Source organism: Eucyclogobius newberryi, unplaced genomic scaffold (genome assembly GCF_026437365.1).
Source record: "Eucyclogobius newberryi isolate DKJ021-1_F unplaced genomic scaffold, fEucNew1.0.hap1 SCAF_6, whole genome shotgun sequence".
NCBI classification, from domain to species: domain Eukaryota; kingdom Metazoa; phylum Chordata; class Actinopteri; order Gobiiformes; family Gobiidae; genus Eucyclogobius; species Eucyclogobius newberryi.
In genome coordinates this window covers 25,386,474-25,412,687 of record NW_027316278.1, presented here as the reverse complement: position 1 = coordinate 25,412,687, position 26,214 = coordinate 25,386,474, and the positions used below count along the sequence as shown (strand labels likewise).

The window sequence follows — 26,214 nt, the reverse complement described above, 5'->3', positions numbered from 1 at the left end:
TTAGCGTCAATTAGCGTGATTGAAAACTATAGCATAGGTAAACTGCACATATCTACAGTTTATGCCTAAGTAATCTTTACGTTTTGGTGCTATGGAACAGACATTGTTGTGCGTCATTTCTTAAGCTGTTCATATTTGTTCTGTTTGCATAAGTGTGGCCTGTCATGCCATAACACATGACGGACACATGGGCAAGCGCTAAATAAACGCTTTGTTTCTCTGCATGTTGATGTTCAATATATTGACAGCAGGATTTTTATGATTTGTTTCTTTGGTTGTAAGAACTTAACTGGAATTCAATCATTTTCCTTTGTAACATTGCAAGAAGTCGGTGAAAAATAATCTACACATTTTGTATATTTATTATCGTCACAAATAAGTGCTATTTGGTTCTATTAAGTTCTATATGAAAATAAACTTGTAGCATTAAAAACTCTATGTGGTGGTAGTTTTCTCCATTAATATGTTTGCGTTGCCAGGAATGCTTCACAGTATGCCATTCATCAGCAAGGACCACGCAACCACAAAGATGTGCAAATAACAATTATTTAATGATGCGAGATGGACGCTGGTGATCCACGGCGTCTTCAACAGCGACTGATGGGACGAGAGACTCAGGGTGGGGGCTCCATCCCGGCAAAGGACCCCCCCAGTTGTCTTTTTATTTTTTGTGCAATTTTGATGTTGTTATTGATATTGTTTGTTTGTCTCACTAAAAAGCAAACATATAAATATAAAAAAAAAGCATTCTAAAAATACCTTAAAAAACAAGAATTCTTTCTGTTGGTGTGATTGTCTCTCCACAGATCTAACTTGTAACTTGGGCTGGTGGCGTCACTTGCTATTGTCCAAGAGATAGATAAGTTTTATGCCATAATATAGACTATTCCAGGCAAGCCACAGGAGACAAGCAGGTGACAGAGTTATATTAAACACCTTTAATTAATATTGTACCTGGCAAAGTTAACTCGTTATTTTGCAGTTAATCATAGAATATTGTTTGGTCTATTAATACCAAATTTGGCCCTTTAGAGTAGGATTGATCTGAGTGAAGGAGTAAGGCGCAGGTGCAGTGCTTGAATGGCAAAGTGAAATAAACAGATCTTGAGCGTACTCTGTGATGAAAATAAAGGCTGCCTGTGTGTGCTAAAATGAATTATACGGGCCAAATATTTTACCAAACTATTCTAGAACACTGAAGGACGCAGGCCAACACCAGCAGTTTAAACCTCTCATCATAAGTACAAGTTACACCTGCAAGCGGCAATGAAGGGCCTTGAACCCCACCAAGCCTGTTTGGTCATGTAAATGTACTTGAAACATATGATTACACAGCTTTATTCTGAAATAGTATACTTAAATAATAGCATAAATACATTTAACTAATTTGTTTAAATTTGATAAACAATTTAATTATTAAAAATTCTGAAAGAAAATTTGTAAAAATGAAAATATATATATATATATATATATATATATATATTTTTTTTAAATAATCACATTTATCTATCATGATTAAGCATATTTCAAAAGAGTGACATTTCCTTTTTGTGTGTGTCTAGCATCATGCCCGTCTCCTCAAAGCACAACCCTCTTCTGTTGGTCGTCTCCATCCTTTTCACTCCGTGCTGTGCTTTTCGTCTGGACTGGGATGACACAGCTTCATCAGGTAAGGCTTTAACTTAATTCCTCTATGAAAGGTAACAAAAAAAAAGAAAGTCTAATAATCCCCTCCACCACATGCTCCTCATCAAATATTAACAAATGTAATTTAGATTTAGTCTGAGGCAGGCTGTTGACACTCCTTATCGCAGTTTATGTCAGACATGAGTTGCAGAATGCGTTGTTTGCTCAGATGCGTGTGGAAAGGTTCACTGTTAAACAAACACCATGCTTTCCGAGTTTGGCTGGTCCAGGGATCAATAAGGCCCGGGTAAATATGTGGTCGCGGCTCCTCTGTCAAAGTCCAGGGACACTTTAAGGCAGGATGTCCAGCCAGCTATTCTGTCACTGAACTATTTCAACAAATGAGGTGAAAGCATGCTGTGGTGAAAGGAAACCAGACACATATAAAAGACTGCATTGGCAATTCTATGTGATATTGTAAGGCAATTAACAGTGTTACATTGAGACTTCTAAGTCCCCTGAGGCAGTAAGGAGCCAAGAGAGGAATTTAATCAAAGTGCTGTCTCCTACGGCACAGGGGCCCCATCATTCTTAGCTGTGGTCGCATTATTGATGCAAAGTCGCTTTACTTGAATGAATTGGCACCTGTTGTAATGAAAAACACCTTTATTGACTGAAGGTAATAAGAAGATGGATTTAATTCAAATGTGCACTTTGTAAATGTTTCTGGTGTTGGGTCTGATTGTTTTCTTGCAGATGTTTTTGTGTTGCTGGGAATGTTCCACAGTGGAGCATTACACAAGCAGGGGATGCCACCTCACCAACTTACATGTCAGGGGTCTCATTTATAACATGTGGAATTCATACTAAAAGTGTACATATGGACAAAACTCAATGGAAATCTATGGGGAGGTGACCTTGCACACAAACTGAATAAATACAAGGCAGATAAGATTAAGCTCATACTGTTATGACATCTCCATGGAAACAAGCAGGTGGCAAACCCCCATCCAAAACGTGTGCCTGTAATTGTGATATTTAAAAGCGAGTGAGGCTGGATGTATTGAGAGGTTTGCATTCTGAAAATGCTGTTTCACACAGCAGTGGTTTTATGGGCCAGGACTCATTTAGTGGTTTGGAGTTGAAGCCAGTGGTCATTTGTACTGGATTTACTCCAGGGACATTTTTTTTGGTAACATCAGGCTTTACGCAAATAACTGGGCTCTAAAATTCTTTTACAGTCACCATTATTTAAATTTTAGTTGTATATAGTTTTTCATTTTACTAAAGACAAAAAAGTGTCTATCAATCTTGAATCTGTCACGAACGGCAGAACGGAGCCAATTACAGCGCTGGAAACAGGCGATAGTTAAAGAGTCTTTAATTGAATAAGACAGAAAAAATACAAAGTCTCTTGGTTAAGAGTGATGACAAACGCCTGCAACCGCGGTGTCAGAGGGCAGACGAGAGGCGTAGTCAGGTCCGTTCCGGATTCAGTACACAGGCAGAACAGTGTTGTCAGAGTATAGGTGAAAGGGTAATCTCAGGACGGTCCAGGTTCAACGACAGCAAACAGGAATCACGAGGAGTAGGCAAAATACAGAGTCAGGGTCCAAAAACAAGAATCAAAAATCTCTACAACTCAATAAGGGCTCGATAGCTGTGGCAGACAATCTCTCCCTGAACAGAGGTGACCAAACACCTAATATACCACAGCCAGTGATTGAAAAGCAGATAGAGCAGTGAACCCACGCACAGGTGTGGAGAGCCTGTGATGAGCTGAGAGACAAGGGGGCGGTAACCAGAGAGAACAAGAAGGGAGGGGGGAAACGAAGAGGAGCAGAGACAAAACCTGTGAGTAAAACAAAAACTATACATCCCCAGACAGACGGTGACCATGACAGAATCAACACAAACAAAACAATATTTCTATCATTGCCATTTGAAACTCATTTCTTCCTCCAAAGTCTGAACTCTGCTCGAAACAGCACAACTGCATTTCTGTGTGGTTTGCATGCTGTCCCCGTGTCTGCGTAGATTTCCTCCGAGTACTCCGGTTTCCCCGACCACTAAAATATGTGTATGAATGAGAGTGTGTTGTGAGAGTGAAAGTGGGTGAAAATTAGCTCACGGCGAATCCGGCGTGAGCTAATTTGCGTGTGTTTCATGTTCGCTCAGTAACATGCACTGTCCAGACCAAATAAATATAAGTTAAATGAAAAAGCTGGTCATTGCAACTTATAAATGATTGGACCTGGTGGTGTAGTGGTTTAAGGTATTGCACATATGGGGATGTTGCCATAGGGCTGTGCAATAAGGTTCCTGCTACAATCATATTGTGACGAAGACAGTAATGAAGAGTGAACTTTTAGAAGAAGCAGATAACTTTAGTTACGTCTTTAAGGCTGTATAAGATACAAAGAATACATGAATCAAAATGTAATACACATTGTGATTTTGCTCCAAAAAAATTGTGCTTACAATTTTTCACCCACCTCGATGTTGCTATCGCAATCATTTCCCAAATGTCTCTCCCCTTTCTCTCCCCATTCCTAGCTCCAGCTGTGCCGTCCAATAAAACCTACAGGACATAAAATCTTAAAGAGAAAGAAATGATTGGCTCTGGATTTGAATAGACTTTAGCCTGTGACAATCTGAGCGCATTATCACCACAGAGAATGTCATCGATACATGAACACGTCTGCACATGTTCACACACCACACGCAAGTGAAGACTAGATCATTTTTTTATATGATATAAACTGCTTCAATGTCCTTTTACTAACAGAGGAGTGGCTGTAATCCTCTCAAATTGGATCTCAGTTTGAAAATAATTACACTAATTGCACAGCCCTAATTTATTTGACTTGGATTAGGGCTGGACAATACTGGCCAAAATACCTCTGTATTTCTTTGGATTACATCATTATTATTGATAGCAACATTCAGAATATTTTAACAATACATCAGGAAATATTGTTCAAGTGTCACAAAAAACATGAATAACCCATAAAATGAAACAGAATAATGCAGAAATGTCCCTTGATACAACTGTGTGGAAGATTACACTAGACTTTTCTGTTAGTTATAATAATACACAATAGCTTTAAGACAATATACAATAGACAATATACATATGTACTCATCATTCTACCAAAAAACAATTGCAATATTATAATTTTTAATTAATGTGAAAAACAAAACTCCATAAAAGACATTTGTTGCACTGTCTCTGAGATAATCCTGCACAGGCGAACCCATTGTAGCTCTGATCGTAACGCCAAACTATAATTTATGCTCCCAAAAAACAGCATTTGATCAATCAACACTTGAACATGTCACTAAAACAGACTCAGAAATAAAGATTAGATGAGATTGTAGCAGTTCAATACAATGTCTTTTGGGCAACGTCATAACACTACGTAATGTATCAATACTTCATGTTTTTTCCATTGCTTTCAGTAAAAGGATAGATTTTTTATTATTAGGATTTTTAAACTCGTCAACAGATTAACAAAGGTTGCAAAAAAACAGTATCCCATCATGCCACAGAGTGAAGCTGCAGTGCACAATCAAGCTACGCGGATAACTACTCAAATGAGCCGCGCAGTCCATCACAAACAGACTATTCACTGTTCTCAATCCGTGGCTCATTTTCCAAACAAGTTTCCATTTGGACCGCTAAAATCATCTTTCCTGGAACTTTGCGGCTCACATCTGCAGATTGGTTATAGGCCGGTTGTTCAACTCAGCCGCACAACAAGCCGAGAGAAGACATTGTGCGACGCTGCTATATATTTAAAGGCTTACCGCAATCCAGCGCTAACCATTTGTCTCAATCTCCCTGTCTCTTTTTTTCCCCTTCTCTGCCAACCTTCCCTTAATGTCTGAGTATGTGCTGGGGATGATTTGCACACCGGGCTCAAACATCGATCGTGACGGGTGAGGCGCTGTTCTCGGCCTCAGAGTTGGTAACCAGTGGTAACCGTGCAGAGGGCTGCTCCATCTGCCTTGTACACACAATCTAGTGTTACATCTGCTTCCAAGATGGACGCGTTTGTCTTTAAACCAGGGGCCAATGCGGGGATAGGCCCGGCATTTTTTCCTATGAGATGTTTGGGGAAGGAATCTTTGTTAGGATTTAATGACAGGCCAATAAGCTCGATTGTTTTTTTTTCGAGTGGCAGCGTAACTACTTGAAAAACCGTCATGAATGTGATGAAAACAATTCACATTCATGACGGTTTTACAGATACTCACAAAGCTCCATTGTTTGTCATGACTTAAAAGTGTGTTCTACTTTTTGGTACTTTGGTTCTTGTTCTTGTTCATAACTTACAAACTAGAAAAACATCAACATCTTTCTTTATAACTTTTATTACCAAACCATCTGGAAAGGGGGAACTGGTTTAAAGTTCAGAGACTCCCATGTATGTGTTTGGGTTCATGTTTAATTGTGTTTATAGCCTTTGTTAAATCACATTATGTATTGGGACTAACAACCCAAGGTAAAGGTACACTTTACTGTCCTCGTAGGGATATTTGCCCTCCTCGTCGCACCCTTCCAGTGCTGTGCTCAGGACCCATCTCCAGGTCAGGACTACTTTACCTGGAGGATTAACTCTTATGTATGTTTTGGGTTGATGGGGGAAACCGGAGTGCCCTAGAAACTTGTATTACTTACCTGTTAATGTCAACAATTTGAAATCTTTGAAGTACTTTCCCCTCGACTAATGCAGGCCAGCTTCCCCACAAATGTGTTGTAGATTTGATTTGTACATTAGGAAAGTATTACAGTAATATAAAGCATCTTAATGACTGTTTTCTATGAAGAGGATCAGCCTTAAACATCTGCCTCTGAGCTTTAGTTGTACAGAGCAATACAACATGTCTGATAGTTCAATTGAATGTCACACTTTGGTGAGACAGGATGGGCTGGATAATGAAGGTTGCTCTGTGAAAAGAGAGCAGAGGCCAGTGTAGTGTAATTAACACATTAACAACAGAGAGTGAGGCAGGAGATGTGAACTCACAACTATGTGCAAAATGAGCTGGTTAAACACAAACTAAGTGTGCCTTATCAAAGTCATTCATTTGGGCTTAAGTGGAATTAGAGGATCTTAACTTCATTAAGCCCAATAAATCAGAATAAGCTTCCTGGGTGCTGGGCCCTGCTCTGTCCATTCGTATCCGTCTGACTTCAAAGCCGCTCAAATGTAACGGGAGGTTTAGGTAAAACTCTGAGAACTGTTTGTAACATCGGGCTTGTTTAGTCACTGGGAGGAAAGGTTCATTTGTTCAAAGAATTAAACAATGGCACTTTGATTTTGTCAGAGACCTTGTGTTTTGTGAGAGCGCATGTGCCTGTGTTTGTGTGAAGCGCTGTGTGCATGTAGTGGTTATTTATATCGTCTGTTTACATTCCCGTGTTTGTCTCTGGTTGCGGTCTATCACCTTTCGCTCGCTTCTCTTTGGCCACACTTTGAACACTCTTAAAAAGTTTTAAGGGTCCCAACAGCAGCGCCACAGCTGTTATGATCCGGTCTCTTCTCAGTTCAGTTTAATGATTTAACGATAAGGCCAGAGTTAGGGTTAGAATACATGGATTGCGTAAAGACTGCAGGATATCAGGATGAAATCTGCATTTGTCCTCATTTATCTGAGGGAAGATGCTTAGGCAACAGTGGCTTGAGCAACTATTTTATAAATGTAAAATTGGATAATGTGCCTATCACCACAAATTGAGGGTTAAAGGCCCCGGACCAAGTTTTGAACCACGTGTCAGGGTCATAACGTTTTAAACTTTAATGTTGCAGTTGCACCATGATAGAGAAACAACACGTCTGCAATAGTACCAGGCATTATGAAGTGAATCATGCAAACTTAAAATGTAATATTATGAATAAATTGATCCAATATTGTATTATTTCTTAACTGTAGTATGAATCCCTGGTGCTTGTGCTTTATGTGCTTTATTTCTAAACAACATTATCTGAAGTAAATTAAATATAAACTCTGTACATCACATTTTCATATTTCATGGCGCAGATAAAACTATTCAGACCATTTCATGCCCGGACAAACCGATCTCTGAAAGTGTTTCATTCAGTTTACTTTCAATTCCAGCTCCTTGCGTCATAAGCGAGAGCGCTCAGTTATGTAACGACTGTCATAACGACGTCTAAATCGTTTTATTGCTTTAAAACGTTGTCCGAGATTCCCGTATTAAACATTTTTGACTGAGAAAGCCAAACTCGGAGCTCTGTTGTACTTCAAGTGTGCGGCAGGCCAAATGAAGGACTTGGAAAGCGACAAGACAAATAAAAAGTCTTCTCCTGCACGGGCGCTCAGAGATGAAAGCCCTGAAAGCACACGCATGTCCACAGTCTCACACACAATTACGGTGTACAGTACAATCCCAGCCATCAGTCCATTAACCTCCTTCTATATTCCAGCGTGGTGTAATTTGTGACTAGAAGAAGGAGAACAACATCAATGTTCTCGTTGGTTAATGTGTCCTCCCCGTTCAGGACTTCTACTCTTAGACATCACAACACTCTTATGTTCCCAAATGTTAGCTCTCACTCCGTGCCTTCACTTTCATGCAGTTAAAACCCTTTACAAGCCTCCTCCATTATTTAATATACAACTAGACTGAAATTAAGCTTTTGTTTGTCATTAAATGTAGTCGTAAATAACTATCTAAAAATCAGATTAAACATTAGTGACCATTACCTTGTGACTCACTCTCCATCTTCTAATGTCATCAACATGTGTCCCTTAAGAGAAATACACTTTATTTCTTTATTATAAAACCCTCAACATTTAGTGATATTGACAATTATAACAATGTGATTTTGATGAAATCATCTGTGGCTTAATGTGAGGCCTGACTCACTACAAGTTCCAATGATTAAACCGATAACGTTTGATCATTGCAACCGACGCCGTTCGTTTCAGTGTTTGTCGTTTGTCACCGTCATTACAGCCCCAGACCCAGACCCAGACCCAGACCCAGACCCAGACCCAGACCCAGACCCAGACCCAGACCCAGACTCAGACTCAGACTCAGACCCAGACCCAGACCCAGACTCAGACTCAGACCCAGACCCAGACTCAGACTCAGACCCAGACCCAGACCCAGACCCAGACCCAGACTCAGACTCAGACCCAGACTCAGACTCAGACCCAGACCCAGACCCAGACCCAGACCCAGACCCAGACCCAGACCCAGACCCAGACTCAGACTCAGACCCAGACCCAGACCCAGACCCAGACCCAGACTCAGACTCAGACCCAGACTCAGACTCAGACCCAGACCCAGACCCAGACTCAGACTCAGACCCAGACCCAGACCCAGACCCAGACCCAGACCCAGACTCAGACTCAGACTCAGACCCAGACCCAGACCCAGACCCAGACCCAGACCCAGACCCAGACTCAGACTCAGACTCAGACCCAGACCCAGACCCAGACCCAGACCCAGACCCAGACCCAGACCCAGACCCAGACTCAGACTCAGACCCAGACCCAGACCCAGACCCAGACCCAGACCCAGACCCAGACCCAGACCCAGACCCAGACCCAGACTCAGACTCAGACCCAGACCCAGACCCAGACCCAGACCCAGACCCAGACCCAGACCCAGACTCAGACTCAGACCCAGACCCAGACCCAGACCCAGACCCAGACCCAGACCCAGACCCAGACCCAGACCCAGACCCAGACCCAGACCCAGACCCAGACCCAGACCCAGACCCAGACCCAGACCCAGACCCAGACCCAGACTCAGACTCAGACTCAGACTCAGACTCAGAAACATCATTACAGTAGAAAATGTCATTAGAATGTTTCGAATTACAAAGAGGATTCATCTGTGGTCGTTTAGGCTGATAACAAAGCACATCACAAAAACAAGTCATGTTTGTGCTGCACAAAAAGACTGCACCACTGACTTTTCTGTCGGAGGGTTTCACCAGCTGTTTGTGTCCATGGAGATGCTTTGCAGGGAATGTTACACATGATCCATCTCCATGGGGACAAATAGGTGGCACCACCAAGCCAAGTTACAGATCAGATCTGTGGAAAGGCGTCCCTGCATGGTAAGAATGTATGTAATTCAATAATTCTAGATAGATTAATGCCAAACGTTGCAGGTAAAGCATGTCCGGAGACAGACCCTCCCCAGAACAGAAAAGTTACATTGTAAACCTTTATGTTTTTAGTTTTTTTTACTCAAGTGAAATAAAAATAACTTTGGTTTTACATGTCTTTATTTCTTTAACAAACAAATTATAACACATGCAGTTGGAATGGCTCATATGAGGCTGGATTTAGATTGTTTGTTGGATTTGAAACCCTAATAGCTAAAAAGGACATAGATAAGTGGTTTCCCTTGCGCCGCATGAAGACAGGATGTGCTGCTAAGAGGTGTTTATCAGAGCGCCGGCACAGACACAGCACAGGATCAGAGGATACATATGGACAGGGAGAGGAGACTGCATATTACATCTGTCCATTACACTTCAGCAGGGGCACATGGGCTGTGTGTTTATGTTTTAGGTTTTTTCTCAATGTCATTAACCGTTTGAGTATTGTCATTGCACTATATTTTATTTTTTATATATAATATATATATATATATATATATATATATATATATATATATATATATATATATATATATATATATATATATCCTATAGCACTTAGGACAAGGAACAACATTTAATCTAATGTTGACAGTCTTATAAGAGTCTTAATACTGGTATGAAGTTTTCATTCATACACTACATGACACTACAGTGTGATAAATATATTTACACTTTGGTGATGTAGCAGATTACTTTTTATGTATATTTTTTCAGTTTCTCTCTATGGATGTTTTGCACGTTTAGCCATGTTTTTGAAGCTCTGTAGCAGTAGTGTGCAGTGACTTTTATGGGTGGTAAAGCACACTTGGGGTGTTCATGAGTATTTAGTGGACAACATTTGCTCACAGAAGTGAATTTCGAACCCCGGCTTTAAAAACTGCTGAATGGAGTAAATAGTCTAATTTCGCCGATCAATTCATGACACAAATTACTGCTCTATGTTATTAAAATACTGCCTGTATTTCTAACTAACGTCTAATCATTAGAAACATGCTTAGCTACAAACAAAGGCTTGTCTCTAAAAGATCGTTTGTTGAAACTTAGCGCTGCTGTTGCTTCTTTTCTCCTCTGCACATGCTCAGTTTGGTCAAAACCTGCAAACGGCCCTGATTCTCACACAGGTTTATTCAGTGTGGTTTGAGCACAGATCCATGGGTTTGAGGCTGTGGTCCTCAGAGCACACGTGCAGAGCTGTAAAAGAAGCTGTTGTCCGCTCTGGTTCTAAACGCTCATGTTGGTGAGCAGAGCGTGAACACTGAACACGGACACAAAATGAAAAGACTTCAATCCAGCTTCAGCAACAGAATTGAGGGGAAAACTTAAATGGCTTAATTGGATATATTTTGGAACTTTTTAAATATATTTGTGACACAAGTAAATAGATTTTAGCGGCATTGAAGATGGGTCAAATGCAGGGGACACATTTCCCCATGAGGACAATAACGTGTGCGTTAAAGTCTAGATTATGTGTTTTGGTCCTAAATGATGAAACTCAGATGTAGGTTTCTCTGGTTTGTTTTAACTCTACTCACATCTGACAGGCTTCTCCTTCCAGACATGTGGAAAAATGTAAATATCTTTTCACCATTGGCATTAACCTTTGACCCCCGGCCCCCTACCCCTGAAAAATGTGTCTGCCTCTTATATTCTTATGACCACATAATGTTCCCTGAAGGCAATGTACCTGATTTTGAAATGTGAAAAAAAGAACTAGTTTATTTTAATATCTTTATAGATACATGTATCGCTCACTTCCCTAATGCATTCCCAGCATCCTAAATACTCACAGCGATGAGTTTCTATGTACTTTTCACAAGTGTCTTAGGCCAGAGCGAGTTTTACTGTCCCAGGTAATGCTAACAAAAATTAACATTTCTAACAGTGTACTTCCTGCTTCTCGTAGAATAAAAGGCTTTATAAATATATGCAGAGAAAGGGTCTCATTTGAACCAGAATAGATGTTTTTACAATATAACTGACGTGGCAAAACAGATTTGATTACATGCTCAAATTGGGTAACAGCAAAACCCCCTTCAAGTAAACCCAAACTTGTAACTTAACAATGCGATCATTTTTTTATTTTATTTTATGTAATGTTCTCCCACAGTTCACAGCTCACCGTTTCCAGTGTCTGCAGAGCACGCTTTGATGGTGGCAGCTGGAATTTGTTGGCTGGGGGAGGGAGTCCGAGTTGAAAAAGCAAAGCTCTGGGAACCACACCGGTGTGCAGAAGATGAAGGGCAGGGGCAGGGGAGGAGGGGAGCTCTGGCAGGGGCAGAGGAGGAGGGGGAGCACTAGTAAGGCCAGTACTTCAGCCAATGTCGATGGGTAGATTTTATAAGTATACCTCCATCTGACGTTGTAGCGCAGACGTTTTGCTCTGAAATTGTTGTTTTGTTGTTGATATCCGTCCTGCGTGTGGCGCCGAAGCATGTTTATGTTCTGAGCGTGGCTGTGATTTATTCTAAAGAGAGCTAGGGGACTGGAGCTGAAATCAATGATGTCTTATTTATGGCTGCAGCGTTAAGCCAAACCCGTTCCTCTCAGCCAGATGAGAAACTAGCTCTGGATGTTTGGCAGAAAGAGCGAGGCGGTGATGATGAGTGACGAAGTGCACAGAGGACGCTGAGTCAGGGTGAAGAGCCAGGGAGAGCAGCAAAACCAGGACATGTGATGTATACGTGTATATTATGTACATGTAAGTACTGTATTCAGACAGGAACAACATGGAAATGTGAAATTAAAAAGCAGATGCTCAAATCGTTTCTCCAAGGTTTTTATCTTCATGTACTCACGACATCAGTCCTGTTCTCAGGTCTCTGCACTGGCTCCTGTGGCTCAGAGAAGAGACTTTAAAGCAGCTCTGCTTGTGTACAAGTCTCTCCATGGCCTAGCACCAAAGTACATCTCTGACATGTTAGTGCCATATGAACCATCTCTGACTCTGAGGACCTCAGGGACCGGCCTCCTGCTGGTGCCAGAGTCAGGACTAAACATGGACCGGCCTCCTGCTGGTGCCAGAGTCAGGACTAAACATGGACCGGCCTCCTGCTAGTGCCCAGAGTCAGGACTAAACATGGACCGGCCTCCTGCTGGTGCCAGAGTCAGGACTAAACATGGACCGGCCTCCTGCTGGTGCCAGAGTCAGGACTAAACATGGACCGGCCTCCTGCTGGTGCCCAGAGTCAGGACTAAACATGGACCGGCCTCCTGCTGGTGCCAGAGTCAGGACTAAACATGGACCGGCCTCCTGCTGGTGCCAGAGTCAGGACTAAACATGGACCGGCCTCCTGCTGGTGCCCAGAGTCAGGACTAAACATGGACCGGCCTCCTGCTGGTGCCAGAGTCAGGACTAAACATGGACCGGCCTCCTGCTGGTGCCAGAGTCAGGACTAAACATGGACCGGCCTCCTGCTGGTGCCAGAGTCAGGACTAAACATGGACCGGCCTCCTGCTGGTGCCAGAGTCAGGACTAAACATGGACCGGCCTCCTGCTGGTGCCAGAGTCAGGACTAAACATGGACCGGCCTCCTGCTGGTGCCAGAGTCAGGACTAAACATGGACCGGCCTCCTGCTGGTGCCAGAGTCAGGACTAAACATGGACCGGCCTCCTGCTGGTGCCAGAGTCAGGACTAAACATGGACCGGCCTCCTGCTGGTGCCAGAGTCAGGACTAAACATGGACTGGCCTCCTGCTGGTGCCAGAGTCAGGACTAAACATGGACCGGCCTCCTGCTGGTGCCAGAGTCAGGACTAAACATGGACCGGCCTCCTGCTGGTGCCAGAGTCAGGACTAAACATGGACCGGCCTCCTGCTGGTGCCAGAGTCAGGACTAAACATGGGGAATCTGCGTTTCAGTTTTATGCAGCTAAAGTCTGGAACAGTCTTCCTGAAGGTGTGAGACAGGTTCTACTCTGACAATGTTCAAGTCCATTTGAACTTTTCTCTTCTTTTTATAAATACATTGTATCATAATTATTAGTGTTTTATTTAATTTTAGTTGCAATGTTTGTATTGACAAAGGAGATGGGGTTGACATAGAGTATTTGTTCTAATTACTTGATTATTATAATGTACAATAATAGCAACATTTTATTTTGCAGCTCGCCTTGTGCCTCACTTCACTGACTGTGTTTCGACTGAGATGACCACTTTCCGCTGTTGGTGGAGCCCAGGCAGTTTCCAGAACCTCTCGTCTTCTGAAGAGCTCAAGATTTTCTACCGGAGGAAAACGTGTGTTCATTTACCTCATAAAATGTTGCTTATTTTTTACTTAGTAACACGTTTTCCCGTCTGCTTTACAGTCCTTTGATGAGTGAATGGAAAGAGTGTCCTCAGTATAATTACCTGAACCGGGAGTGTTTCTTTGACGCTAACCACACTTCAGCATGGGTCCCATATTGTCTGCAGCTCCAGGTCCACAATGTGACATATTACAATGAAGAAGACTGTTTCACTTTGTCCAATATAGGTAAGAAACGCATACTTTGGATGTGTAGTTTTAGCTGTATTCTTCCTTAAAGCACCATATGTAACGTTCTGGAGGTGGAAATACAATGTTAAATAAAATAAAAACATACGTTGAAACATTTCATTGCAAATAGGCAAGATGGCGCCTGTGTTCGGCCACGCCACTGCTTGACTCCTGTTATGCCGCTTATTTGTGACGATCGTTACATCGTATGCAGTTTTATCAGCCCAGACATTAGTCTGTTGTGTGTCTGCTGTGCGGGTTTATGACCGTGGCGCACTTTTCCGCATCAAAGCGACGATGGAGTCGCTTTTCGACACATGGGACAGGTACAAACAAGCCTTTCCGCCATCCCTTGTTTGTCCACCCAACTCACCTGACGTTTTGCTGCTGTCCCGAGGCCCGGGGAAGAGGAGGAAGCAGAGGAGACGAGGCACAAGGTCTGGTGTGCAAGTCAAGCGCAGACGAGCCTTGTGTTCGGAGCACACGAGCCTGGGCTTTGGGAGACGTGCTCGGTGCTTGCGCCTGGTCCCGCTCCTCGATGTTTGCGGCTGTTCGCCGTCGCCGTCTTCGCCGCCTGCCCATGTCATCGCGGCTGCTTTCCCGCTGCCTGCACGGGCCATCGCGGCTGCTTTCCCGGAGCCTGTCTGTGTCATCGCGGCTGCTTTCCCGCTGCCTGCACGGGCCATCGCGGCTGCTTTCCCGGAGCCTGTCTGTGTCATCGCGGCTGCTTTCCCGCTGCCTGCACGGGCCATCGCGGCTGCTTTCCCGGAGCCTGTCTGTGTCATCGCGGCTGCTTTCCCGCTGCCTGCACGGGCCATCGGGGCCGCACCGGTCCTGGAGCCTGCGCGGGATGTGGCGGCTGTTTTCCTGGAGCCCGCGCGCCGCTGGAATTATGAGCGCTGGGGTCCACCGTCCGCTTCCTTGTTTTCGTCGGCTTACCGGCGAAACAGATGGGAATCACGTGACCGTAAGGCGTGCCTTCGACAGGTCCCGCTGCGCTCAGCTGAACCGATGGACGTGACGTCATCCACGGTCCGGCTCGGCTTGTTGAATGCCCGTTCAATTGCCAACAAAGCGTTTTCCTTGAATGAACTTTTTACAAGACAAAACCTTGATTTCATGTGTCTTACGGAGACATGGCAGAAAGAGGGTGAGTTTATTCATCTAAATGAACTCTGCCCACCTGGCTGCTCCGTTTCTGCGATGCCTCGCCCTGGTCGACGTGGAGGAGGTCTGGCAGTTGTGTCCCAGGACCGTTACATGTGTAAAGTCATCGACTCACACACTTTCACTTCCTTTGAATCACAGATGATTAAGGTTGGTTCTTCAAGTCCTTTTTACTGTGTTTTAGTCTACCGGCCCCCTGGTCCTGCTGCTGTCTTTTTAAAGGACTTTAGTGACTTTTATCTTCTATTATAAAGCTGGAAAATGTTTTAATTCTTGGGGATTTTAACATTTGGGTCGATGGCTCATCATGCCCTGCAAAGGATCTTTTAACCTTGACCGAAACATTTAACTTTGAGCAGCATGTTTCAGGTCCCACTCACCAAAAGGGACACACTCTAGACCTGGTGTTTTCACTTGGCCTGAGTGTTGTAACCTCTGTGTGGAGGACGTTCATATGAGCGATCATAGCTGTGTTTTATTTGAATTGAACTTTTCTCCTGAGCCGGTGCCCTCAAACACAAGGTCTCAGAGGCGCATTATCACTGCAAATACAGCCGTCCAATTTTCTGCTATGTTTGATCCTCATTTGTTTATGAATTGTCTTGATGTGGACAGTTTAATTAATTCCTTTAACAGCCAATGTTTATCCATTTTAGATCAGGTGGCACCTGTCAAATCCACTGTGTCATCACAGAAAAAAGCTTCTCCTTGGATAAATGAAGATATCCTAAACCTAAAGAGACTATATCGGAAAACTGAGCGTCTGTGGAAAACCTCTAGTCTTGAGGTCCATAGGTCACACCTCAGAGAGCTTGTGTCATCTTACAATGAAATGATGGAAAGTTCCAGATCTGATTACTTCCGCCAGCTAATAACATCCAACAAGAAAAACCCTAAAGTGTTGTTTGACACTATAAATTCTATTGTTTGTCCTTCAGCTGCAGTGACTCCTGTTTCCTGCAAAGCTGACAGCAATGAATTCCTCAGGTTCTTTATCGATAAGATCAAGATGATCAAAGACCAAATCCCACTCCCATTGTCTGATAAACCTGTTTCTGTGGAGCCTGTTTCCCAAAACTGGTCTTCTTTTAAGCCTGTCACTCTAGAGGACATCTCAGCTCTGGTGACCAAGATGAAACCCTCCTCTTGTACATCAGATGCCCTTCCCTGCAGGCTCTTCCTCAAAGTGTTTGATGTAATTGGCCCCTGGGTTACCAAAATGGTAAATCTCTCTCTTTCTACTGGTGTGTTTCCTGGTCCATTTAAACATGCCATGGTTGAGCCTTTACTGAAAAAGACAAACTTGGACCCGACAGACCCAAAAAGTTTCATAGCTATTTCAAAGTTCCCTTTCTCCTAGAGAAGGTGGGCTCTGAACAATTGTCAGATTTCCTTGATCAGTCAAACATTCACGACTCTTTTCAATCTGGTTTCCGCAAACATCATTCTACGGAAACCGCATTGTTGAAAGTGTCCAGTGACATTATGATGTCTGCTGATTCTGGAAAATGCACTGTTCTAGTTCTGTTGGATCTGTCTGCAGCCTTTGACACTGTCGACCATCATTTACTGTTAAACAGATCGAGGGACCTGATTGGACTATCAGGGTCAGTTCTTCATTGGTTTTCTTTAGTGTTGCTGCAAACCAAATAATGTCAGACTCAGCTGATCTGTTGTGTGGAGTTCCTCAGGGCTCCGTCTTGGGTCCCGTCCTAAATCTGCTTTATATAATCCCCCTGGGAATGATCATTAAAGAGTTTAGTGATGTGTCCTATCACCTGTTCGCTGATGATATTCATATTGCTCTTTTAAACCTTCTGAGATCCAGAAGCTGAACTCCTTGGTCAGTTGTTTAGTGCAAATAAAACAATGGCTGAGCAAAAACTCTTTGCAGCTAGATGCTGACAAAACAGAAACTCTGATTATTGCCCCTGATGATGCCATTCCAGTATTTGGGTGTTTTAGGCCAGACTGCTAAACCAAGTCTTAGAAACTTGGGTGTTGTCTTTGACAAGCTGTTGACGAGGAACTGTTTCTTTCAGTTGAGGAAAATCTCTAAGCTCAGGAAAATGGTGTCTCAAAATGACCTGGAAGTTATAATTCATGCATTTGTGTCTTCACGTTTGGACTATTGTAACAGTTTGTTTTCCTGTCTTAACAAGAAGGAACTCTCTCGTCTGCAGCTGGTCCAGAACTCTGCAGCGAGGATCTTGACCCGCACAAATAGAAGGGCCCACATTTCACCCATTCTTAAAGCCCTTCACTGGCTGCCGGTCTCCTACCGGATACAGTTTAAAATTATTGTTTTAACTTTTAGAGCTTTAAATGGTCAGGTCCCATCGTACATCAGCGATCTGATTAAACCGTACGCTCCCTCTCGCTCACTAAGGTCCTTGGACCAGAAACTGTTGTTGGTTCCTCGCACCAGTTTTCGGACCAGAGGAGACCGATCCTTCCAGGCTGTTGCCCACAGACTCTGGAACGATCTTCCGTTCTCCCTACGGTCACTGGACTCAGTTACTGCTTTTAAGGGTCAGCTCAAAACCTTATTATTTAGTCAAGCCTTTTAAATGCACTTGTTTTGCGGACTGATTTTACTGTATATTGTTGTATATGTATTGTTCACTGTAAGTTTTTTGTGTTTTTATTGTTTTATTCTGTGTTTTGTGAAGCACTTTGTGACCTCTGTCTGTGAAAGGTGCTATATAAAAAAAATTTACTTACTTACTTACTTACTAGGTACGTTTTATGTCATACTTTGGAATATTATAGCAAAAAGATCAACATTTCTATGGAGAGAAGCAGGACCAGGCTCCTCCATGCCAAGTTGTGGAGTATGTTTTTTGATACATTTTTAGTGCAATTAAACAATTTTAGTTATTTTAGAGCTAAAAAGTGACATGCTTTGCCTTTAAAAACGCAACTTCTTAGACACAAAGATGTATTTGTCAATTCATATTTTTTTGTCCTTCAATGTTATGTGTATTTGAACCCTGAATACTTAGAAAGAATACACATTTTCATTGTCTTTTGTACAGGACATCAAGATCATTTTATCATCAATCCTTTCGTTTGACTTAAATCCACACACATTTCACTGACCTTGAGACCACAGGCAGTTGATGACTGTCACACATTGTTCCATTAAAAGCAAAAACAGCAGCACGGAGGAAAATGACACCACTATAGTCACGTCGCTGTTCTACACACACCTTGTTTTGCCAAATGACTCCCATTTGCTTCGTATCTGTGCAGCTAGAATGTCATCTGCTTATCTCTTTCACAGACACTGTCTCACCTTTTACCTCACAACAAAGGCATATGTTTAAAGATTCCCATTATTCCACTGATTTCCATGTATTTAAAGCTATTTGTATTTTGTTGGCATGCATGCTTATTGTTTTTGATGAGTTTGTGCTAAGGCTGCCTCATAATGGAGAAAAAACATGATTATTTGAGATTATTATTACCGTATTTTCCGGACTATAAGTCACACCTTTTTTCATAGTTTTGGCCGGGGTGCGACTTATACTTCAGAGCGACTTATATGTGATATTATTCGTTATTTTCACACTGACATCCGCAAAAAGGTGCTCTAGGCTCTAAGCGACGCAGAAGAAGAATCTGCACTTGTTAGCATGTTCTTTATGCTATAGTTCTCTGAATAACTGTTCATATGTTACGTTAACATACCAGACACTTACCACAGTTCTGTCTGTGCCTCATGTAGCTGAAGGTGTTAGCGTTAGCATACGTACACCTATTCACCATGTTCTCTCATCTGTTATTATTTTAAATTGCATTTCAAGTTTAAACGTCTTTTCTTGGTCTTGGATTTTATCAAATACATTTCCCCCAAAAATGCTATTTATACTCCAGCGCGACTTATATATGTTTTTTTCTTCTCTATTATGCATTTTTGGCTGGTGCGACTTATACTCCGGTACTCAAACATTCATGATCCACACAAACTACTCCAAATTCACCAAATTGTTGTCGATCGGAGCTTTAATGAACCATGATTAAAATGTGATTAATTCCATGGATGCTCCTCCCCAGTGCGCCCCGATCCCCCTGTGGCCCTGAACTGGACCCTGTTGAACCTCAGCCCGTCTGGCCTCAGTTATGACGTCCTGGTCAGCTGGGCCCCTCCGCCCTCTGCAGATGTTGGCACAGGATGGATGCGCATCGAGTACGAGGTGCATTACAGGGAACTCAACTCAACCAAGTGGAAAGTGGTATGTTTCAGTTTAACCTTTCACCATAACTTTTGAAGGACACACATTATGCAACCTTTATGATACACCTGAAGTTGTATTTTGCTTCATTCACACTTATTTACCCTGTTTATGAGGTTATCTTTTCTAAGGGCTCAGAAATACCAGGATTATGTCATCTCACAGGTAAAAATCTGAACAGGTTTGATTCCATAAACCAACAACGGACTCGTTCTGTCGTCAAACTGTGTTCGCCACAAACTCCTGGCTCTAGTAGCATAATAGCATGTTGGGCAGTAGAGGGCGCTCCAATGTCTAAATTCCTTATTGGGAAGGAAATGTGTAAAGTGTGTTTTCAAATACAGACATTTTGAAAGTTTTGAGTTTGAAAATTTGAGTTGAAGCAATTATCAAACTTCCGTGATTATTTCGATAAAAGAATGTCTCTGCAAAGAACAAAATATCCTCTATGCCTAAATCTCTACTGAATGTGTCGTTTAGACCTCTGCTAACATAATTCTGAAATTCTTGCATTCTTGTTTTAGTTGTAATTCCTCAGCTGGTATTTCAGTCTTTCAGTCTCAAATCTTAATGGTCGTGGAGTTACAATGAGCACACGGAACAGAATCCTAATCTAGTCGCAATACAAAATGACAGAGCCCTAGTTTAAAACACAAATGCAGAATCATTTGTTTCACCCTTTTGTCTATTTTAGCAGGAGTTAGTAAAATTCCAAGTTATGCTGCTACTACAATCAAATAGTGTTAACTGAGTTGTAATTATGTGAATTTAAATCACAATCAAATCATGCCCATATTTCATAATTTGTATCATCATATTTATTCTTGATATACTGATCCTACGGTATATGTTTTTGCTGTGTGAAAGTAATGTGTATGTAGGCTGCGGGGTGTTGTATTTCAGAGCCCTCCCATGAACTCTTTGGGCTGAAGGGCAATATCTAACTTGGTTGGCAAGCCTCTGAAATCCAGAGCAAAGCCCCCTGGGAAATCTCAGCCTCCTTGTAGGAAGTGAAGGGAGGGATCTGTAGGTCAGAGGCCATGGGACCCTGAACAAGCTCATATCCATTACCCCCCGTCCCGCTTGTCCAGCCAACGCACAAGCACAACTGTTTTTAGAAACTTCCTCTTTGACAGTTTGTCCTAGATGTTGAGCCGTTACAAACATTGTTCTCTTGAGTTTGGGAATGCCACTATCAGAGGAGGGCGGTACTGTTACTCAGTTACATTTACTCAACTAAGTGTACATAACATTTAGGAGGAACTGTACTGGTTTTCTTCTATTTGAGCAGTACTCTGGTTACTCTTCCCAATTTGAGCTATTCTTTAAGGGACAAAAATGTTATGTTGTCAATATTAAACTGTTTGAACATGTGTGTTTGTTGCTACTTTGTTGTTCTTTCAGATATTATTGAGTTATTCATGGTCCATTCTTAAGATATACCAGAGTACCAGTGCCTTACTTAGTGTTTGATCAGATTACTCAGAAGTGTCTCTTGTTGTTAGGCTGACATGTCTGGTCAGGTGATTTAAACTGATTTTGGCGCTGGTCCTCCAACTTTGAGCAGTAGGACGACAGCGCCATCTACAGTCCGACTTCTTCAGAGCTGCATCCCAGGTGTGACAGAGTTGTTATGCCCCCTCGTTCCGATTTACTGTCAGGCGGGCCCGTTTCCATGATCTCGATGGATTCCCTGAGTGATGGAACCTGTGCCTTTGACTTTAGTGTTGTCGTGGTGGGCTTGTCGCTTAGTGGCTCTGGTGCAGACGGACGGCGCCAAATGTGTCTAAATCAGCTGAAAGTGACATCAAAGTGACACTTGTAGCCGAAACGGTCAATATATATAAAAAATTGAGGTCAGCACAAAAGAAACTAGTGTTAAATCATATCAGAAGACCTACTGTATCTAATCAGAAGCATGTTTTTCAAGACATTTTTATAGCAATAACAACACCTGTAAAAAAGAAGTTGCATATTGGATCTTAAAGTAACATGTTTTTGCCATCTTTGCCCTGCTTACTTACTCAGGTTGACCGTGACTCCCTTTTCTCACGTGTTTTTACTTGACTCTCTTCTAGTTGGAGATACAAAGCGACCCTCAGCAGACGATCTATGGGCTGCACAATGGACCAGAGTATGAGGTGCGCATTCGCTGTACGATGAAGGCGTTCTCAAAGTTTGGAGAGTTCAGCAATTCCATTTTTATTCAAGTGATGGGCACCGGTGATTATGGTAAGATTTTTTTTTTTTTTATCAATTATTTAGTGAACACTTTAAGTACTAGTTTAAGTTAAATGTTGTTTCGTTTTTAGGAACCAGCTTCCCCGTCATGTTGGCTCTCATATTTGGAATATCAGGGATTGTTATTATCATCATGTTTATCGTTGTGTCTCAACAGCAAAGGTAACATTTTAATATTTGTCTGACATGCAGTACATGTTTTGAAATCATTTGGTAACAATCAAATTTGTTTTTTGGCGCAGATTAATGATGATTCTACTGCCTCCGGTTCCAGTGCCCAAAATAAAGGGAATCGATTCAGAACTTTTTAAGGTTCATCTAGATTATTTATCTAACTATGTAGACAGGTCTCAAGTCACTAGTTTAACCCACAAACAAATCATCATCATCAACACAAATATAAACCCAAATGCTGATAGATCCTAAAGCTGGTATTGACGGTAGATATACGGTATTCGTTTGAACAAGTATCGATAATCGAAAGAAAAAATACATAAAAATGTATTGGACCTTTCTGGTGTAAGACCACGTGAGGATCATTTTAGATTTAAAAGATATCCTGTTGTCTAAATAAAGTGTTTTAAAATACAACTGTGTTATCTAAGTTATCATAATGTTATTGAGTATTACTGAGTATACAGTAAATCTAGTATCATAGAATCTAAAGAATAACACAGAGAATGAAGCTTTATTTCAGACTCAAAAAGATCCATATAAAACACAAGGGGCCAAATGCTGTCTTACCCGTGGCTTTCAGAATGATGAACAACTAGGGCCGTTGTCATAGCGATTAGCAATTTAAAATAAAATATTATGTATTTTTAATGGGAAAAAGTCCTCAAAATGTATTATAATAGTTAGCTGAAACACGTGAATAGCAGTATTATAACTAGTATTATCTGCGGAGCAGAGCGCTTATATAAATTGTGTTTTATAACCAGTGTTTTGGTTCCATTTCCATCGTAATTGTGATTAAAAGCAGACGCTCCATGTGTCAATGTGGCTGTAAGCCACAGTCATCTCTGCCTCGCTGCACTGGTGTCTGCTTATTGTCTTCCTCCAACAATCACACTCAAATGGCCGTAAATAATTCCAAAGTAAAGAGATGAGGGGCTTTTTATTAGAGGACACAAAAACCACTAGAGATCATTTAACAGAGAGGGGGCGGACCTTTTAGTATTGTGTTGAAGGTAAATTATTGCCTGTTGAAGGTAAATTATTGCCAGATGAAGTGGGTTATGTTCTTAAACACACTTAGGAATATTTTTAGTGCTTACAATAAACAATGATTGTACAGTTGTTTTGTTTTGATCACACTGTAGCGGGGCGAGTGGTGACACCTCTATTCATGGCTTTTAGCTTCCTGTTTAATGCAGGACTGGCCCATTCAATACACACAATATTGTGTACAAGAAGTGTTAATTGCTCTGGCAACAGTCCTGATTGTTCATCATTCTGAAACCCATGGAAAGGTGGAGTAACATATATTAGTTATAAAACAAAATCCTGAATAATGTGTTCCATTAAACAGTAAAACTATACAAAAGCAGTAACACCATGTGTTTGTCCATGTCTTGTACTTGCAGAAAGGTAAATTTGAAGAGCTGAACTTCATCCTGAGCGGAGGTGGAATGGGCGGCCTGTCTGCACACGCACCAAACTGTTACCAGGACGAGCCCTGGGTCGAGTTCATAGAGGTCGAAACTGATCCCGGAGAGAAAGAAGACAATCGGAGCTCCGACACCCAAAGGCTCCTGGCTCTGTCTCAACCTGCCGGACCCCATACGCACACCGGGACCTCCAGCACAATCTGGTAACCTATAGACTCGTATAGACTCTAGTTTGATATTGAAAGTATCGTCATGTTCAGTGGGAGTAGTTTCTCTTGAGCATTTAATCATTCAAACACACTATTGGCCCCTCAGAAGGTTCTCTCTGCATTCAGGTTTCTTATGATATATTTAGGTTTCAAGTTTTGTCAACATCTATAGCAAAGATAAAATTGGAGATACTTTTATTAAATATTTGTGAATAAAGGGCACCCTAAGAGGATCTGAATTGGGGAAATTATTATTATTGTTATAAGTGGGTTCATCGGGAAGTTGTCCAGTTGCAGATAGAACCTTGAAATAATAAGAAAATACAATATTAATTTGGAATTATAAGGTTTGATCTACAAAACATCCCAAAAACGTATATTCTAGTGGTCAATTTATTTTAATCAAATAATGGTTTTAGAGAATGCACTGCAGATTTTGGTTCGCATGTGATCATTGACCCCTAAAATAAGATAAGATAAGATATTCCTTTATTGTCCACACATGGGGAAATTTTGGTGTTACAGCGCAGTAGATACAGAGGGAAAGGACAGATAACTTATAGGAAGTTTAAAAAACACTCTTAATAGAAGAACTCTTATGAACAAAAACAAAAACTCGTATTAACAAAACTCCTGTAAACAGGTCCTCTCATCTCTTAATAGGGAATGGATGGAAGAAAATAAAGATAAAATAATAATAATAATAAAAATAGCTGGCATAAGACAAATAATACTAATAAAAATGGTAAAGTAAACACTCTTATTTACATCAGTTATATGCACATGAATATGACATTAATTGCGTGTGAGAATGAGAGTGATAAAATCACACTCCCTCTAGTGGTGTGAAAAGATATTACAAAACAGCTGATTCTCAAGACTACATGGCAACTCAGCCGCTAAGGCAAGGCAAGTTTATTTGTAGAGCACATTTCATACACAAGGCAATTCAAAGCTTCACACAGCAGGAAAAATGCATTCAAATCACAAAGAAATTACAGACCACACACATAGCATTCCAGACACTCTTTCCCATATTTATTTGACATTGCGAGACAGGTGTCTCCGGGATGGACACATCACTTTTAGATTGATTCTTTCCCATATCAGCGCGCTATCTGCAAACTGCACACGTCTGTGCTGAGCGTATGTTTCTTTTACGACGACTCTCTCGTCGACGCCTCCACCTCATGTGTGGTGCTTTGTATCTTTAGCGACGGACCCAGTCTGGTGCTAATACATTTATCTCTGCGCTTATCAGTTAAAAAAGAAAAGAAAAATCCTTTAACTAAAACAATGTTGACCATATAATGTATTCGATTCAAATATGTTTGGGGAAATAACAGGAAGAACATAATCATAATCATAAATAAATAATAAACTAAATATTTATTCAAATGACATTATTCACAAGCAGAGCGTTTACACCACACATTACACATTTGATAGCAGCAGTGCAACTCAAATATTTTGGAGGTTAATCTGGCTTTTAGCTTTTTGTTGTGCATTTGTCACATGAGTGTAAATGTAACGTACAAGAGCAAAAAACACACTTATAGATCTTTTTGTGTTTTAATCTCCGTTTCAGCTTCTCTGACGATGACTCGGGCCGGGCCAGCTGTTATGACCTCGATCACCTCCACCAGGACCCTCTCATCCCCATAGCGACCCTGTTACCAGGCCAGCCGGAGCATAGGGAACTGTCAACCGACCGGGGCCTCAATCCCACCCAAACCCCAGCGCCCCAGACATGGGTGAACACAGACTTTTACGCCCAGGTCAGCAACGTGATGCCCTCTGGAGGCGTGGTCCTGTCTCCTGGCCAGCAGCAGAAAATCCAAGAGAACCAGGAAGAGGCCAAAAAGGGAAGTCAAAATGAAACGTGTGAAGATCACGCAAAAGACATACATTTTCAGTTGCTGGTAGTGGAGCCAGAAAATACAGGGAACAAACAAAATAGCCCTCCCTCTACTTCGCACGTCTCCAATGAGGGCTACCAGACCGTCCCGCTGCAAACCGCGGCCCCCGAACCCACAGAGGAGCATCAGTCGCCCTACATCCTGCCTCCAGACGCCCCCCAGTCCCCCATCTTCATCCCCATGGCGGACTACACAGTGGTGCAGGAAGTGAATGGTCATCACAGTCTGCTGCTGAACCCGCCCCCACCACAACAAGCCCCGCCCCCTTCCTGCCAGTCCCAACACCCCCTCAAGTCCCTGCCCACCATGCCCGTGGACTACATCACGCCGGACCTGTTCGAACACCTCTCACAGTGAAAAACCAAACCGAGAAGCAGTTTGTTACGAATGCAAATGTTTTCAAAAAGGGAAATGTGAAAAGAACATAATGTTAATGAAACGCAGAGAGACACAGTGTTATGCTTATGGTCTACAGAGAGCAAGTGTTATGGAGTCAAAACGCTCGCTGGAGGTGTGGTCTTAATCTCTAAAGGAGGAAGTAGTTGGTATAAAACAAGCACATTCTAGTTTGGGCATT

At 42.0% G+C, this 26,214-nt stretch overlaps 1 protein-coding gene across 1 annotated transcript in view; it reads left to right on the top strand.

The window, feature by feature from the left end:
- ghra (growth hormone receptor a) overlaps window positions 1-26,214 on the top strand; it is a 35,628-nt gene that overhangs the window by 9,273 nt on the left and 141 nt on the right. Inside the window, exons 2-10 of the mRNA XM_072432913.1 lie at window positions 1,563-1,669; window positions 13,883-14,012; window positions 14,084-14,250; window positions 19,480-19,658; window positions 21,737-21,890; window positions 21,971-22,061; window positions 22,142-22,211; window positions 23,486-23,712; window positions 25,307-26,214. The exon at window positions 25,307-26,214 is cut by the window's right edge and continues 141 nt beyond it. Coding sequence (XP_072289014.1) covers window positions 1,563-1,669; window positions 13,883-14,012; window positions 14,084-14,250; window positions 19,480-19,658; window positions 21,737-21,890; window positions 21,971-22,061; window positions 22,142-22,211; window positions 23,486-23,712; window positions 25,307-25,994 — 1,813 coding nt within the window. The 3' untranslated portion in view covers window positions 25,995-26,214. The remainder of the gene's footprint in view (window positions 1-1,562; window positions 1,670-13,882; window positions 14,013-14,083; window positions 14,251-19,479; window positions 19,659-21,736; window positions 21,891-21,970; window positions 22,062-22,141; window positions 22,212-23,485; window positions 23,713-25,306) is intronic.